This window comes from Sapajus apella, unplaced genomic scaffold (genome assembly GCF_009761245.1).
Source record: "Sapajus apella isolate SASKATOON/1434 unplaced genomic scaffold, GSC_monkey_1.0 scaffold97, whole genome shotgun sequence".
Taxonomy (NCBI): domain Eukaryota; kingdom Metazoa; phylum Chordata; class Mammalia; order Primates; family Cebidae; genus Sapajus; species Sapajus apella.
Genome location: NW_022437037.1, coordinates 3,036,696 through 3,051,113, shown reverse-complemented (window position 1 = coordinate 3,051,113; position 14,418 = coordinate 3,036,696). Strand labels below are relative to the sequence as shown.

General features: G+C 50.2%; 1 protein-coding gene across 2 annotated transcripts; it reads left to right on the top strand.

Moving 5' to 3' along the window:
- The first annotated feature begins 7 nt into the window (after window positions 1-7).
- Window positions 8-14,414, top strand: TRUB2 (TruB pseudouridine synthase family member 2). 2 transcript variants are annotated; one of them, XM_032257427.1, is made up of 8 exons: window positions 8-193; window positions 768-899; window positions 5,487-5,561; window positions 7,111-7,172; window positions 9,281-9,362; window positions 11,616-11,688; window positions 12,273-12,409; window positions 13,666-14,414. In XM_032257427.1, the coding sequence occupies exons 1-8, from the start codon at window positions 85-87 to the stop codon at window positions 13,971-13,973; spliced, it is 978 nt and encodes a 325-aa protein (XP_032113318.1). In that variant the 5' UTR covers window positions 8-84; the 3' UTR covers window positions 13,974-14,414. The 2 variants fall into 2 exon arrangements, with proteins under 2 accessions (XP_032113318.1, XP_032113319.1); XM_032257428.1 differs by lacking the exon at window positions 5,487-5,561.
- The last annotated feature ends 4 nt before the right edge of the window (window positions 14,415-14,418 follow it).

Sequence of the window (14,418 nt, the reverse complement as noted above, 5' to 3'; positions counted from 1 at the left end):
CAGCGCCTATGGTAACGACGCTATTTGGGGGCGGGGCCTTGCGGCACTTCCGTCTAGGTCCAGAGGGTGTTGCGGTCTTCGAGTATGCGGTCCGCAAGCTTGTCGCGGCTGCAGGGGCTTTTCGCGGTCTATAAGCCCCCGGGGCTAAAGTGGAAGCACCTGCGGGATACTGTGGAACTGCAACTTCTGAAGGGTGAGTGCCTCGAACGAGACCCAGGTTCCCGCTTCCATTCTCTTGGCAGTCCATCTCCGCCTCTGGCACTTCCCCCAAAACAAAATTACGTGATCTGTTCGCCTGGACCAAGCGCTTTCCTAAACGCCTGTTCTCTGTGCTTCCTTACTCCTCACTTTCCTCTGTTTTCCGAGGGGGAAACTGACTCAGTATTGTTCGTTGTAACACGGTTACCACGTTGTAGAGTCAATTTGAATCCGCCTGTTTCTTAACTACTGCTGTTCTGCCCTCTGCATCATGGGCTTCTCTGTCTTCTACATCATACTTCCCTGTTGTCCTCTCCCTCAGGTGTTTGGATAGAACAAGATATTCCTGGCCGGGCGTCGTGGTGCACGACTGTAATCCCAGCTACTCTGGAGGCTGAGGCAGGAGGATCGCTTGAGCCCAAGAATTTGACATTACAATGAGCTATGATGGTGCCACTGCACTCCAGCCTGGGCGATAGAGCGAGACCCCGTCTCTTAAAAAAATATTTTATGTGTATATATATTTGTATGTCTGTGTATCTATATTATCAATGTGTGTTTGTGTTCAGGTCTCAATGCCAGGAAGCCTCCTGCCCCTGAACAGCGTGTTCGCTTCTTGCTGGGCGCCGTGGAAGGCAGTGAAGAGAAGGAGCTGACCCTCACAGCTACCAGTGTACCCTCTCTCACCAACCATCCACTGGGTAAGGCAGATTTAAGATCCTGGGTGTCACTTCCCAGTAAATCCCTGAGCAGAGTCAGTGTCGAAGTGCTCAGACTCCTGTGCCAGGCCCATGAATGTCTACCGAAGAGTGAGGTATTGGACCAGGAATTGTCAGACTTTCTTGGAAAGGGCCAGATACTGAATGTTTTAAACTTTGCAGGCCATATGGTTTCTGTTGCAACTGCTCAACTCTGCCATTGTAGAGTATTTGTAGTACAAAACAGCTGTAGACAGTATCTAAAGGAATAAGCTGGCCGGGCGCGGTGGCTCAAGCCTGTAATCCCAGCACTTTGGGAGGCCGAGGTGGGTGGATCACCAGGTCAAGAGATCAAGACCATCCTGGTCAACATGGTGAAACCCCGTCTCTACTAAAACTACAAAAAATTAGTTGGGCATGGTGGCGCGTGCCTGTAGTCCCAGCTACTCAGGAGGCTGAGGCAGGAGAATTGCCTGAACTCAGGAGGCGGAGGTTGCGGTGAGCCGAGATCGCGCCATTGCACTCCAGCCTGGGTAACAAGAGCGAAACCTCATCTCAAAAAAAAAAAAAAAAAAAAGAGGAATAAGCTTAGCTGTATTCCAATAAAACTTTAATTATGAACATTAGTTTCAGGTAATTTTCATGTGTCGCTGAGTACAGTTGCCCCTGAATCCATGAGTTCCACATCCCATGATCCAGCTTCAGATGAACAATATTTGTAGGGGTGGTGGGGGAAGTCCACAAAGTTCCAAAAAGCAAAACTTAAATTTGCTGTGTACCTAGTACTGTGTTAAATCAACTCAAAATGATGTATAGGCATTATATTAGGTATTACAAGTAACCTGGAGATGAGTTAATGTATATGGGAGGGCCAGGCCAGGTGGCTCATGCCTGTAATCTCAGTGCTTTAGGAAGCCAAGGCAGTGGATTACTTGAGCCTAGGAGTTTTAAGATTAACCTGGGCAACATGGCAAAATGCTGCCTCTATAAAAGAATACAAAAATTAGCCAGGTGGGGTGGCATGTGCCTATAGTTCCAGCCACTCGGGAGGTTGAGGTGGGAGGATCAACTGAGCCCAGGAAGTTGAGGTTGCAGTGAGCTGAGATTGCGCCCCTGCACCCCAGCCTGGGTGACAGAGCAAGACTCTGTCTCCAGAAAAAATAGTGGTCAGATACGGTGGCTCACGCCTGTAATCTCAGCACTTTGGAAGACTGAGGTGAGTGGATCACTTGAGGTCAGGGGTTCGAGACCAGCCTGGCCAACATGGTGAAACCTTGTCTCTACTAAAAATACAAAAAATTGTCTGGGCATGGTGGTGGGCGCCTGTAATCCCAGCTACTTGGGAGGCTGAGGCAGGAGAATCGCTTGAACCCAGGAGATGGAGGTGGCAGTGAGCCGAGATCGTGGCATTGCACTCCAGCCTGGGAGACAGAGCAAGACTCTGTCTCAGCGAGACTCTGTCTCAAAAAAAAAAACCAGAAAAATGGAAAAATCAGCCAGGTGAGGTGGCTCACGCCTGTAATCCCAAGAATCTTTGAGCGTCAAGTTCCCCATCAGTAAAATGGGGGTAAAAATACTCTCTGAAAACTGGGCGCAATGGCTTATGCCTGTTATTCTAGCACCTTGGGAGGCCAAGGTGGGTAGATCACCTGAGGTCGGGAGTTGAAGACCAGCCTGACTAACATGGAGAAACTCTGTCCCTACTAAAAATGCAAAAAATTAGCTGGGTGTGGTGGCGCATACCTGTAATCCCAGCTACTCAGGAGCTGAGAATTACTTGAACCCGGGAAGCAGAGGTTGCAGTGAGCCGAGATTGTGCCACTGTACTCCAGCCTGGGCAACAAAAGTGAAACTCCATCTCTTTTTTTTTTTTTTTTTTTTAAAGACGGAGTTTCAACGTATTGGTCAGGCTGGTCTCGAAGTCCTGACCTCAGGTGATCCGCCCGCCTCAGCCTCCCAAAGTGCTGGGATTACAGGCGTGAGCTACTGTGCTGGCTGTGAAACTCCATCTCAAAAAAAATAAACAACAACAAAAGAGGCCAGGTGTGGTGACTCATGCCTGTAATCCCAGTATTTTGGGAAACTGAGGCTGAGGCAGGTGGATCATGAGGTCAAGAGATAGAGACCATCCTGGCCAACATAGTGAAACCCCATCTCTACTAAAATACAAAAAATTAACCGGGAGTGGTGGTATGCACCTGTAGTCCCAGCTATTCAGGAGGCCGAGGCAGGGGAATTGCTTGAAACGGAGTTGGGCCGGGCGCGGTGGCTCAAGCCTGTAATCCCAGCACTTTGGGAGGCTGAGGCGGGTGGATCACGAGGTCAAGAGATCGAGACCATCCTGGTCAACACGGTGAAACCCCGTCTCTACTAAAACTACAAAAAATCAGCTGGGCCTGGTGGCGCATACCTGTAATCCCAGCTACTCAGGAGGCTGAGGCAGGAGAATTGCCTGAACCCAGGAGGCGGAGGTTGCGGTGAGCCGAGATCGCGCCATTGCACTCCAGCCTGGGTAACAAGAGCGAAACTCCGTCCCAAAAAAAAAAAAAAAAAAAAGAAACAGGGAGTTGGAGGTTGCAGTGAGTTGAGACTCCAGCCTGGACAACAGAGCAAGACTCCCATCTCAGAAAAAAGAAAAGAAAAATGGAAAAACCATTCTTAACTCACAGACCACAAAAAACAAAAACAAGAAAACAGTCTTCAGGATTTGGCTTGTGGACTGTAGTTTGCTGACCGTTTTTCTATTCTGGGACTCCAGGTGAAAAATGAGACTCTAGGTTGAAGTCCTAAGGTGGGGGTTTTGGGTTTCTGGGAAAGAATGATTTTTTTTTTTTTTTTTTTTTGATAGTCTTGCTCTGTTGCCAAGGCTGGAGTACAGTGGTGTGATCTTGGCTCACTGCAATCTCCGCCTCCCCAGTTCAAGCGATTCTCCTGCCTCAGCCTCCTGAGTACTGGGATTACAGGCGTGCGCCACCATGCCCAGCTAATTTTTGTATTTTTATTAGAGACAGGGTTTCACCATGGTGGCCAGGCTGGTATCGAACTCTTGACCTCAAATGATCCACCCACCTCAGCCTCCCAAAGTGCTGGGATTACAGGCATGAGCCACCACTGTGCCTGGCTGAAAGAATGATTTTTTTTTTTAGTGAAGAAAGTTGCCTAACAATGGAACTGGTTCTGGTAATGTGCCCCCATTGCTAGATGTGATTAAGGCAATGTCAGGGAATCTAGAGGTTTGACCAGAAGCCTCTAAAACCCCTTGGACTTGTGCTATTCAATGACTTTACTATGAGGTAACGAGAAGTATAATGTATCAAATTGCCACTCTTTTTTTTTTTTTTCTTTTTTGTTGGAGATGGAGTCTTGCTCTGTTGCCCAGCCTAGAGTGCAGTAGTGTCATCTCGGCTCACTGCAACCTCTGCCTCCCAGGTTCAAACGATTCTTCTGCCTCAGCCTCCTGCATAGCTGGGATTATAGGTGCCCACCACCATGCCTGGCTAATGTTTGTATTTTTAGTAGAGACAGGGTTTCACCATCTTGGCCAAGCTAATCTCGAACTCCTGACCTTGTGATCCACTTGCCTCAACCCCCCAGAGTGCTGGGATTACAGGCATGAGCCACCATGCCCGGCTGAGTTGCCACTCTTTATTAGGCGTTGTGTTAAGCCTCCCCCAAGTACAATCCTCCTTGGCATCACCACAGTCCTGTGAGATCTGTCCTATTCCATTTCACAAGGGAGAAAACTGAGGCTCAGTGTTGACATTTATAACATGGCCTGGATTCGGTAGGCCCTTAACTACCCTGGACACTTCCCCTGGATTCCTCTTGAACTATAGAAGCGTAAACACTTCTGGCTCATTCCATCATTTATTCTTCCAGTAGTTCTTTCCTGAGGAGCCAGTGAGTTAACACACCCAGGTTCTGCCTTAAGGAGCTCACAGCCTCTATTTTCTTTTTTACTTTTTATAGAGACAGAGTTTCACTCTGACGCCCAGGCTGGAGTGCAGTGGTGCGATTTAGGCCCACTGCAACTTCCACCTCCCAGGTTCAAGCAGTTCTCCTGCCTCAGCCTCCTGAGTGGCTTGGGACTACAGGCACATATTGTCACGCCTTGCTAATTTCTTTTGTATTTTAGTAGAGATGGGGTTTCGCCGTGTTGCCCAGGGTGGTCTCAAACTCCTGAGCTCAGGCAGTCTGCCTGCTTTGGCCTCCCAAAGTGCTAGGATTACAGGCGTGAGGCCACTGCACCCGGCCACAGCCGCTATTTTCTTCTGGGGACTCTCCTTCAGCAGAGCTAAGCAGGGAACCACACACTCATGACCTGCGGTGTTACGCCAGTCTTCTTAGCGCCTCTCACTGGGAGACTAATGATAGGCAGACTAAGAGACATCTTGGGCTGCCCTTTGGATCCCAAGAAACTGAGGATACAGTTGAGGGTCCCAGATTCCATGATGGGGAAGCCTAAGAGTCTAGTCACATGCTAGTTTGGGCTCCGTGAGGCTCCATTCTGAGAACGAGGTCATCATGCAGACCAAAGCCATCCTGGGGTTGGATTAGTTGAAAAAATGGACCTTGTTTGTTTCTTTCCAGTCTGTGGACCAGCATTCACCCATTTCAAGGTTGGCGTGGGACATCGGCTGGATGCCCAGGCTTCTGGGGTGCTTGGTAGGTGATGGGAGAAGGTTGGGGATACAGTGATAAGGCTTGAAGAAAGATCCCGGAGCTACCAGGAGCCCCAGCCCACTTCTTACCTGGCACCCATATCCTACCACTATTCTCCCCTGATTCCTCCCCCAGGGCTGATCAGCTGGGGAGTGGTTAGGTGGGATGGAGGTAATCACAGTCACCCACCTTTATTCAGTGATTCCCACCCATGATGTAGTTCAAGGCCCTTTATGCACATTTATTTGCCACAACAACATTATTAGGTAGATACTGTATGATTTTATGGAAGAAGAAAGTAAGGCTCCCAGACTTAGGTGACTTGTCCTGGGTCACATGGCTAGTGAATGCCCCTGGTCTGGAGAGGGAGATCCATCATCGCATCATGGGGCAGCTAGGCTTGTGACTCTGGCCCCAGTGGCCAGGGCCTGCGTGTTGCTGGGACTGGACACACAAAGCTCTAGTCATGAGCCGTCTGTGTCTCTAGGGTCGGGTGGTGCCCACATCCTCCACCCATGACAGTCACAGTCTCCTTGTCTTGCTTCCTGGGGCACAGGCAGGCAGACATGATCTGATGCCCCCTCTCCCTGTTCTGTCTCCCCACCGGTGAATCTTCTCCTTCAGCCAGAGGGAGAAACAGACCGGGAGAAATGCAGGAAGTGGCCACAGCGGCCACCATTTATTGGGTCCTTCCTCTGTGCTGACTGCACAGCACCCATAGGAATCAGACAGTATATATATATTTTTTCGAGATGGAGTCTTGCTCTGTTGCCCAGACTGGAGTGCAGTGGTGCCATCTCAGCTCACTGCAACCTCTGTCTCCTAGGTTCAAGCAGTTCTCCCAGCCTCAGTCTCCTGAGTAGCTGGGATTACAGGCGTGTGCTCATCTGACTAATTTTTTTTTTTTTTTTTGTTTTTTGAGATAGAGTCTTACTGTTGTTGCCAGGCTGGAGTGCAGTGGCACGATCTCAGCTCACTGCAGCCTCCAGCTCCTGCTTCAAGCTATTCTCCTGTCTCAGCCTCCCAAGTAGCTGGGATTACAGGCGTGCACCACCACACCTGGCTAATTTTGTATTTTTAGTAGAGACGGGGTTTCACCATGTTGGCCAGGCTGGTCTTGAACTCCTGACCTCAGGTGATCCGCCTGCCTTGGCCTCCTAAAGTGCTGGGATTACAGGCATGAAGCACTGCACCCAGTTTTCAGACAGTGTTTGTACCCTATTTTACTGATGGGGAACTTGATGCTCAAAGAGACTAAAGGTTATCCTGAGAGCCACCCCTGATTTGAGTGCAGGTTTGTGTGACTGGGCTAGGAATCTCCTCTCAGGTGTCAGAATCCCCTGGGGAGCTTGCCAAGGTAAGCCCAGCAATCTGCATGTGACATATACCCAGAGGGGCGCCCTCGCTCCCTGTAGAAGATCTTCTTGGCTTCTTGCCGCCTTTGGCAGCATCAGAAAAGGGAGTAGTATTCTAATGGCGGGGGTAGGGGTGGGGATTCCTAGGAAAACAGGAAGGGGGTCTCAGGTGTGAGATGTGGCTGACTGCTTTTCAGTGCTCGGCGTGGGACGTGGATGCAGGCTCCTCACTGATATGTACAATGCTCATCTCACCAAGGTACGAAGGTCTGGGGACAGTCCGCTTCTCCCTTGGTCTTTTCCTGGGGGTCACCAGCAGTATTCTGAAGCTTAGAGGATTCTGTGGGGGAATACCCAAGCCATCAGCAAGCATTTTTTTAAATGATTGTATGCTGGAGGGTAGGGGGGCCGTACTAATAATTACAATAATAACTATTGGCATTAATTTATGCCAGCTACTCTGTGCTGAGCACCATCCATGGACTCCCTGTAAAGTGGAATCTGTTGTTAACCCCATTTCACAGATGGGAGAACCGAGGCTCAGGGAGGAGACGTCATTTACCCAGGTCAGGTAGCTCTTAGGGCTTTAAGAGCTGGGATTTGAACCTAGGTCCGTCCAACACCACAGCTTGATCATAATGCCATTCCATATTCTGTCCCAAGACTGAGAGGTGGATGTCAGCATCCTGCCCACAGGGAGCTTACCATCCAGAGGTAGGGTCAGGGCTATGGAATCTGGTAGCGCAAAGTCTGTGTGCAGATGCCACATTACGGGGCCCATGTTTTTAGTGGCTAAGAGCACAAATTCTGGAGCCAAATGGCTTCGGTTTGAACCGCAGCTTCTACCACTCTGACAGCTGTATGTCCTTGGATGGATTACCTAATATCTGTGTGCCTCAGTTTCCTCAACTCTAAAATGGGAATGAGGGCCAGGTGTGGAGACTCATACCTATAATCCCAGCACTTTGGGAGGTCAAGGCAGGAGGATTGTTTGAGCCCAGGAATTTGAGACCAGTCTGGGCAACATAGCAAGACTCCATCTCTATTTAAAAAATTTTTGAGGCCGGGCACAGTGGCTCACACCTGTAATCCCAGCACTTTGGGAGGCCGAGGCAGGCGGATCCCAAGGTCAGGAGATGGAGACCATCCTGGCCAGCATGGTGAAACTCTGTCTCTACTAAAATACTAAAAAAATTAGCTGGGTGTGGTGGCGCGCACCTGTAGTCCCAGCTACTCAGGAGGCTGAGGCAGGGGATCACTTGAACCCAGGCAGTGGAGGTTGCAGCGAGCTGAGATTGTACCACTGCACTCCAGCCTGGGTGCGACAGAGCGAGACTCTGTCCAAAAAAAAAAAAAAAGAAAACTTAAAAAGAGAATGAGGAATAGTATTTCCCCTATAGGAAGGCTATACTTTGAAATTATGTTAATGACTACATGTAAAGTGCTTAGCACCATCTCTGGCTGCCTTCTCTGTAGTCATCATGATTATCTTTTTTATTTTTTTGAGACAAGGTTTCACTCTGTTGCCCAGGCTGGAGTGCAGTGGCACAATTATGGCTTACTATAGCCTCAACTTCCCGGGCTCAGGTACCTCCCATCTCAGCCTTCTGGGTAGCTGGGACTACAGCACATGCTACTATGCCCAGCTAAGTTTTGTATTTTTTTGTAGAGTCTGGTCTCACTGTGTTACCCAGGCTAGTTTTGAACTCCTAGGCTCAAGCGATCCACCCACCTCTGTCTCCTAAAGTGCTGGGATTGTAGGTGTGAGCCACTGCACCCAGCCATCATCACTTATCTGTGGCAGATGGGGTTAGCTGGACAGATTCAGAGGAGGGGAGATTTTGCAAGCAAGGATGAGGAAGGGCCTAGTCTGGGCCTTGAAATCTTAGTTCTCTTTAGAGGTGTGGAGAGAAGCTGACAGGGCATGCTAGAAGGGGGCTCGGGTTAATAAATTGCCAAGTTAGGCTGGAGAGGAGAGACATGGAGGCATGGGGTGGTCCCAGGGTGGCTGCCAGCAGTCAGCACCTTTTGGGGCTGCCAGTTCTGGTTGTCAGGGAAACCAGCCAGCAATCTTGTAGGAAGCCTGCTGACTGGGAGCCAGGTACTGTGTCCCACTGAATCTGGTCAGCAGCACTGTGAGACTGGCCCTGTTACTGCCCCCAGGTGACAGGAGAGCTGGAATACAAAGAGCAAGAGCTGCTGAGGGCCACATGACAGAGCTGGTGCCCTTCCCCATGGGGCTGTGGAGCAGCTGGGCAGGGGCTGGGCACATGAGCTCCCTGAGGGAGACCTGAGGACTCCTGGGGCAGGAGCTGCTAGGGATTAGAGTGGAGTCACTGACGGATCTTCCCCTCTCTATCCTTGAAGGATTACACAGTGCGTGGCTTACTGGGCAAAGCTACGGATGACTTCTGTGAGGATGGGCGGCTGGTGGAGAAGACAACCTATGGTGAGAGCTGGAAGTGGCTGCCGCCGCCTCCCTCAGCATTTGCTTTCTCTGAGTCTGCTCACACCCAGGCCATGCAGGCCTCTTCTCAGTTCCACTCGACACAGCAGGCTTGGGCTGGGGCTTTGGCCACGGTATCTGTCCTCCAGGAGCACTCTGTGTTCCCATCCTTGCCTGGCTCAAATGTCACCTCTAAAGACGCTAGTTTCTCTCCATATCATCAGTCTTTTACCTTTGCTTTTTTCTTTTCTTTTTTTTTTTTGAGATGGAGTCTCCCTCTGTCACCAGGCTGGAGTGCAGTGGTACAATCTTGGCTCACTGCAGCCTTCACCTCCTGGGTTCAAGCAATTCTCCTGCCTCAGCCTCCAGAGTAGCTGGGATCACAGGCACCTGCCTCCATACCTGGCTAATTTTTTGTATTTTTAGTAGAGTTGGGGTTTCACTCTGTTGGCCAGGCTGGTCTTGAACTCCTGACCTCAGGTAATCCACCCGCCTCAGCCTCCCAAAGTGCTGTGATTATAGGCCTGAGCCACCATGCCCGGCCGCTGTTCTAAACTTTGAAAAGAACAGTGAGGTATCAACTATATAAGTAAAAAGTAAGGTAAGAGTCAGGCCAGGCGCAGTGGCTCATGCCTGCAATCCCAGCACTTTGGGAGGCCAAGGAGGGCAGATTACCTGAGGTCAGAAGTTTGAAACCAGCCTGACCAACATGGGGAAACTTGTCTCTATTAAAAATACAAAAAAAATGGCTGGATACAGTGGTTCACGCCTGTAATCCCAGCACTTTGGGAGGCCAAGGCAGACAGATCACCAGGTCAAGAGATTTAGACCATCCTGGCTAACACAGTGAAACCCTGTCTCTACTAAAAATACAAAAAATTGGCCAGTCGTGGTGGAACATGCCTTTAGTCCCAGTTACTCAGGAGGTTTAGGCAGGAGAATCACTCGAACCCGGGAGGCAGAGGTTGCAGTGAACCAAGATCACACCACTGCACTTCAGCCTGGGTGACACAATGAGACTCTGTCTCAAAAAATAAATTAATTAATTAAATTAAATTAAAAATAAAAATACAAAAAATGGCTGGGCATGGTGGCTCATGCCAGCATGAGTAATGCTGTAATCCAGTAATCCCAGCATTTTGGGAAGCCAAGGCAGGTGGACCACCTGAGGTTGGGAGTTTGAGACCAGCCTGAAAAACATAGAGAAACCCCATCTCTACTAAAAATACAAAATTAGCTGGGCATGATGGTGCATGCCTGTAATCCCAGCTACTCGGGAGGCTGAGGCAGGAGAATCACTTGGACCTGGGAGGCAGAGGTTGCAGTCAGCTGAGATTGTGCCATTGCACTCTAACCTGGGCAAAAAGAGTAAAACTCCATCTCAAAAAAAAAAAAAAAATTAGCTGGGCATGGTGATGCACACCTATAATCTTAGCTACTCAGGAGGCTACGGCACGAGAATCGCTTGAACCCAGGAGGCGGAGGTTGCAGTGAGCTGAGATCACACCACTGCACTCCAGCCTAGGTGACAGCCAGATTCTGTCTCAAAAAGAAGAAAAAAGAAACAAACCATAGAGCTGTGCCTGGTGGCTCATGCCTGTAATCCCAGCACTTTGGGAGGCTGAGGTGGCTAGATTACCTCAGGTCAGGAGTTCGAGACCAGCCTGACCAACATGGTGGAACCCCGTCTCTACTTAAAATACAGATTTAGATAGCTGTGGTGGTGCATGCCTGTAATCCCAGCTACATGGGAGGCTGAGGCAGGAGAATCAACTTGAACTCGGGAGGCGGAGGTTGCAGTGAGCTGGGATCATGCCATTGCACTCCAGTCTGGGCAACAAGAGTGAAACTTCATCTCAAAAAAACAACAACAACAACTATGAACACAAAGAAGGAAACAACAGACACTTGAGGCGGGAGGGTAGGAGGAGGGAGAGAAGCAGAAAAGGTAACAATTGGGTACTGGGCTTAATACGTGTTTACCTATGTAACACACCTTCACATGGACCCCTGCACCTAAAATAAAAGGTAAAAAGAGGGAGAATGTCCTTACAATGTTGAGTCATGTTTATCTTTCTGAGAAGGTCCAGCACTTTCATGAGATTCTCAAAGGATACCCATCCACCCCATCATGGAGATCCCTCCAAAATGTCCTGTTTCCATGTTCCAGAGATGGGGCTGGCCTTGGGGGAAGGAGTTTGCTGTGACCAATCCTCAGCAGGTACCTGTGCACTAACAACATCCTGCCTTTTCCAGACCATGTGACAAGAGAGAAGCTGGACCGCATTCTGGCTGTGATCCAAGGCTCCCATCAGAAGGCCCTGGTGATGTGAGTGGGGCCCTCAGGGAGGTGCTGGGAGAGCAGGAAGTGCCCTCGGCTCCATAGGCTCCCCCAACCCTGGGGCAGATTCCATGGATCTTGTTTTTAGAGCCCAGAACCAAACAGGAGCTATCTATTTCTTTCTTGGCATCAAGAAGTGGTTCTGTGTGCCAGGTCTTGGGTTGGCCAATGGGAGGGCAAGAAGAACAAGAGACCCCAGCTGTCCTCCTGGGAGTATATGATCTAATGGCAAGGTAACCAGGGACCACATCATCAGAGCCCAAGGGCGAGAGCAGCCAAGGAGTTAAGAGCTTGGGCTCTATTTTCATATAAATAATAATAAAAAAAAATTAAAAAAAAAAAAAAGAGCTTGGGCTCTAGAGCCAGCTTGCCTGGGTCTCCTGACTCTACCCGGCACCTGATAATGAAGGAGGCGGCAGGAAAGGTGGCTGGAGGAGCCGCAGTGGCAGGGCACACACAGCAAGTGAGGCGCTTCCAGAGAGGTGCCTTTCATGTGGGGGAAGGGGTAGGTGGTCAGCCCAGCTCCCTACCTGACGACATCCACCCAGCTGCAGCCCGCTCCTGATCTGCAGGTACTCCAACCTCGACTTGAAGACCCAGGAGGCTTACGAGATGGCTGTGCGAGGCCTGATCCGGCCCATGACCAAGTCCCCAATGCTGATAACCGGCATCCGATGCCTCCACTTTGCACCTCCAGAATTCCTTGTAGGTAGGCTGGCCAAGGAAGTTGGAGCAGTGGCATGGGGCCCCGGGTTTGGGAGTCACTCAGGAATGCTCTTGCGGAGGCTGCTGTTCTCTGGCTCAGCTGAGGCCAGCACATAATGGCCCTGATCTCTGCGGGCCAAGGCATCAGGCGTCGACTTCCTTCCTAGCCCTGGCCTGGACTTAGCTGATGACAGAGCTTATGGAACAAAATCTCTCCTATCTCTTGCCAAGTCACCTCTGGAAGCCAGACCTCACCAAGCGAAGGTTATATTTAGTGGCTCATTTCTAGAGCTTCCCAGTGTTTCAAACTATCAGGGCTCCATCAGACACAACTCTTATCTCCCCAGTCCCACCCAGCTCAGGCCCTGCTTTACTGGGTTCCTTCGGTCTCTCCCTGCCCCTGCCCCTTTTTTCTGTCTGTCATGTTAATGCCTGCTCCTCTGCTGGAGCACTGAACTTTACCAGGCTTTTTTTTGTTGTTTTTTTTTTTGAGACAGAGTCTCACTCTGTGCCAGGCTGGAGTGCAGTGACGCAGTCTCAGCTTACTGCAACCTCCGCCTCCCAGGTAGCTGGGACTACAGGCGTATGCCACCAGGCCCAGCTAATTTTTATATTTTTAGTAGAGATGGGGTTTCACCATGTTGGCCAGGATGGTCTTGATCTTTTGATCCGCCTGCCTCAGCCTCCTAAAGTGCTGGGATTACAGGTGTGAGCCACCCACCGCACCCGACCATGAAGTCTCCCGTTATTAAGCACTTTCTGTAAATGGTCTCTTTTACTCCTCATAACTCCCATTTTACAGATAAGGAAACTTAGTAAAAGGCAGTTTCTGACCTGAGCAACATGGCGAGACCCCGTCTCTATAAAAAGTAAAAAATTCGCCAGTTGCGATGGCTGAGACCTATAGTCCCTAGCTCCTCTGGAGGCTGAGGCTAGAGGATCACATGAGTCTATGAGGTTGAGACTGCAGTAATCTGTGATTGTACCACTGCACTCCAGCCTCGGTGATGGAATAAGACCCTGTCTCCAAAAAGAGGAAGATTCTGACTTAGCAGGTCCAGGTGGGGCCTGACGTTCTGCAAGTCTAACCCATTTCAGGTGGCACCCACTGGGCAGGTCCTCTGAATAGCACAGCCGAGAGAGCTAAGGGGTCTTGCTAGAAGGTTGTTACCTAGGAGGTATCCAAGAGTTGTGGGTTGAGAACCACACACCAGAGGCTGTGCTCTCACCACCACATCTGTCATTATGTGTCCCTGGCAGAGGTGCAGTGCATGCATGAGACCCAGAAAGAGCTGCGAAAGTTGGTACATGAAATTGGCCTGGAGCTAAAGACCACTGCTGTCTGCTCCCAAGTTCGGCGCACACGCGATGGCATCTTCACGCTGGACAGTGCTCTCCTGAGGACCCAGTGGGACCTACACAGTATCCAGGATGCTATCCAGACCGCCACCCCCTGGGTAGCTGCGGAGCTGGAGAAGAGCTTGAGCCCGGGGCTGGACACCAAGCAACTCCCCAGTCCGGGATGGTCCTGGGACTCCCAGGTCCCGAGCTCTGGAGAGGGATGCTAGGCAGTGAATGCCCAGGCAGCTGCTGGGGCAGTGAGTGGATAAATAGAATAACTGCGTATGAGCTGGACCTGATGGCTGTGCAGAAAGTGAGAGTAGGGGCCACCTTTTCTACATGCGACACAAAACTCAACTGTAACAGAAAAGATCAATGGACTTGACCCAACTGAGAAGGAAAAACTTCCATATGGAGGAAAAGACAATAAACAAATGACAGACTGATGAAAGGTATCAGCAGGCCAGGTGTGGTGGCATGCACTTGTAATCCCAGGTACTCCCAGGGCTGCGGCAGGAGAATCGCTTGAGCCCAGTAGTTTGAGGTTGTAATGCTCTAGACTGCGCCTGTGAATAGCCAGCGCGCTCTAGTCTGGGCAACATATGAGACCCCCCCCATCTCACAAAAAAATTCCCAATAAACCATGTGCCCACAAAAATGAAAAATTAGGGC

Coding starts and splice junctions, on each gene's coding strand:
- TRUB2 (XM_032257427.1), top strand. CDS start 85: ATGCGGTCCGCAAGCTTGTCGCGGCTGCAGGGGCTTTTCGCGGTCTAT. Junction 900..5,486: donor TCTCACCAACCATCCACTGG/GTAAGGCAGATT, acceptor GTTTCTTTCCAG/TCTGTGGACCAGCATTCACC. Junction 9,363..11,615: donor GGTGGAGAAGACAACCTATG/GTGAGAGCTGGA, acceptor TGCCTTTTCCAG/ACCATGTGACAAGAGAGAAG.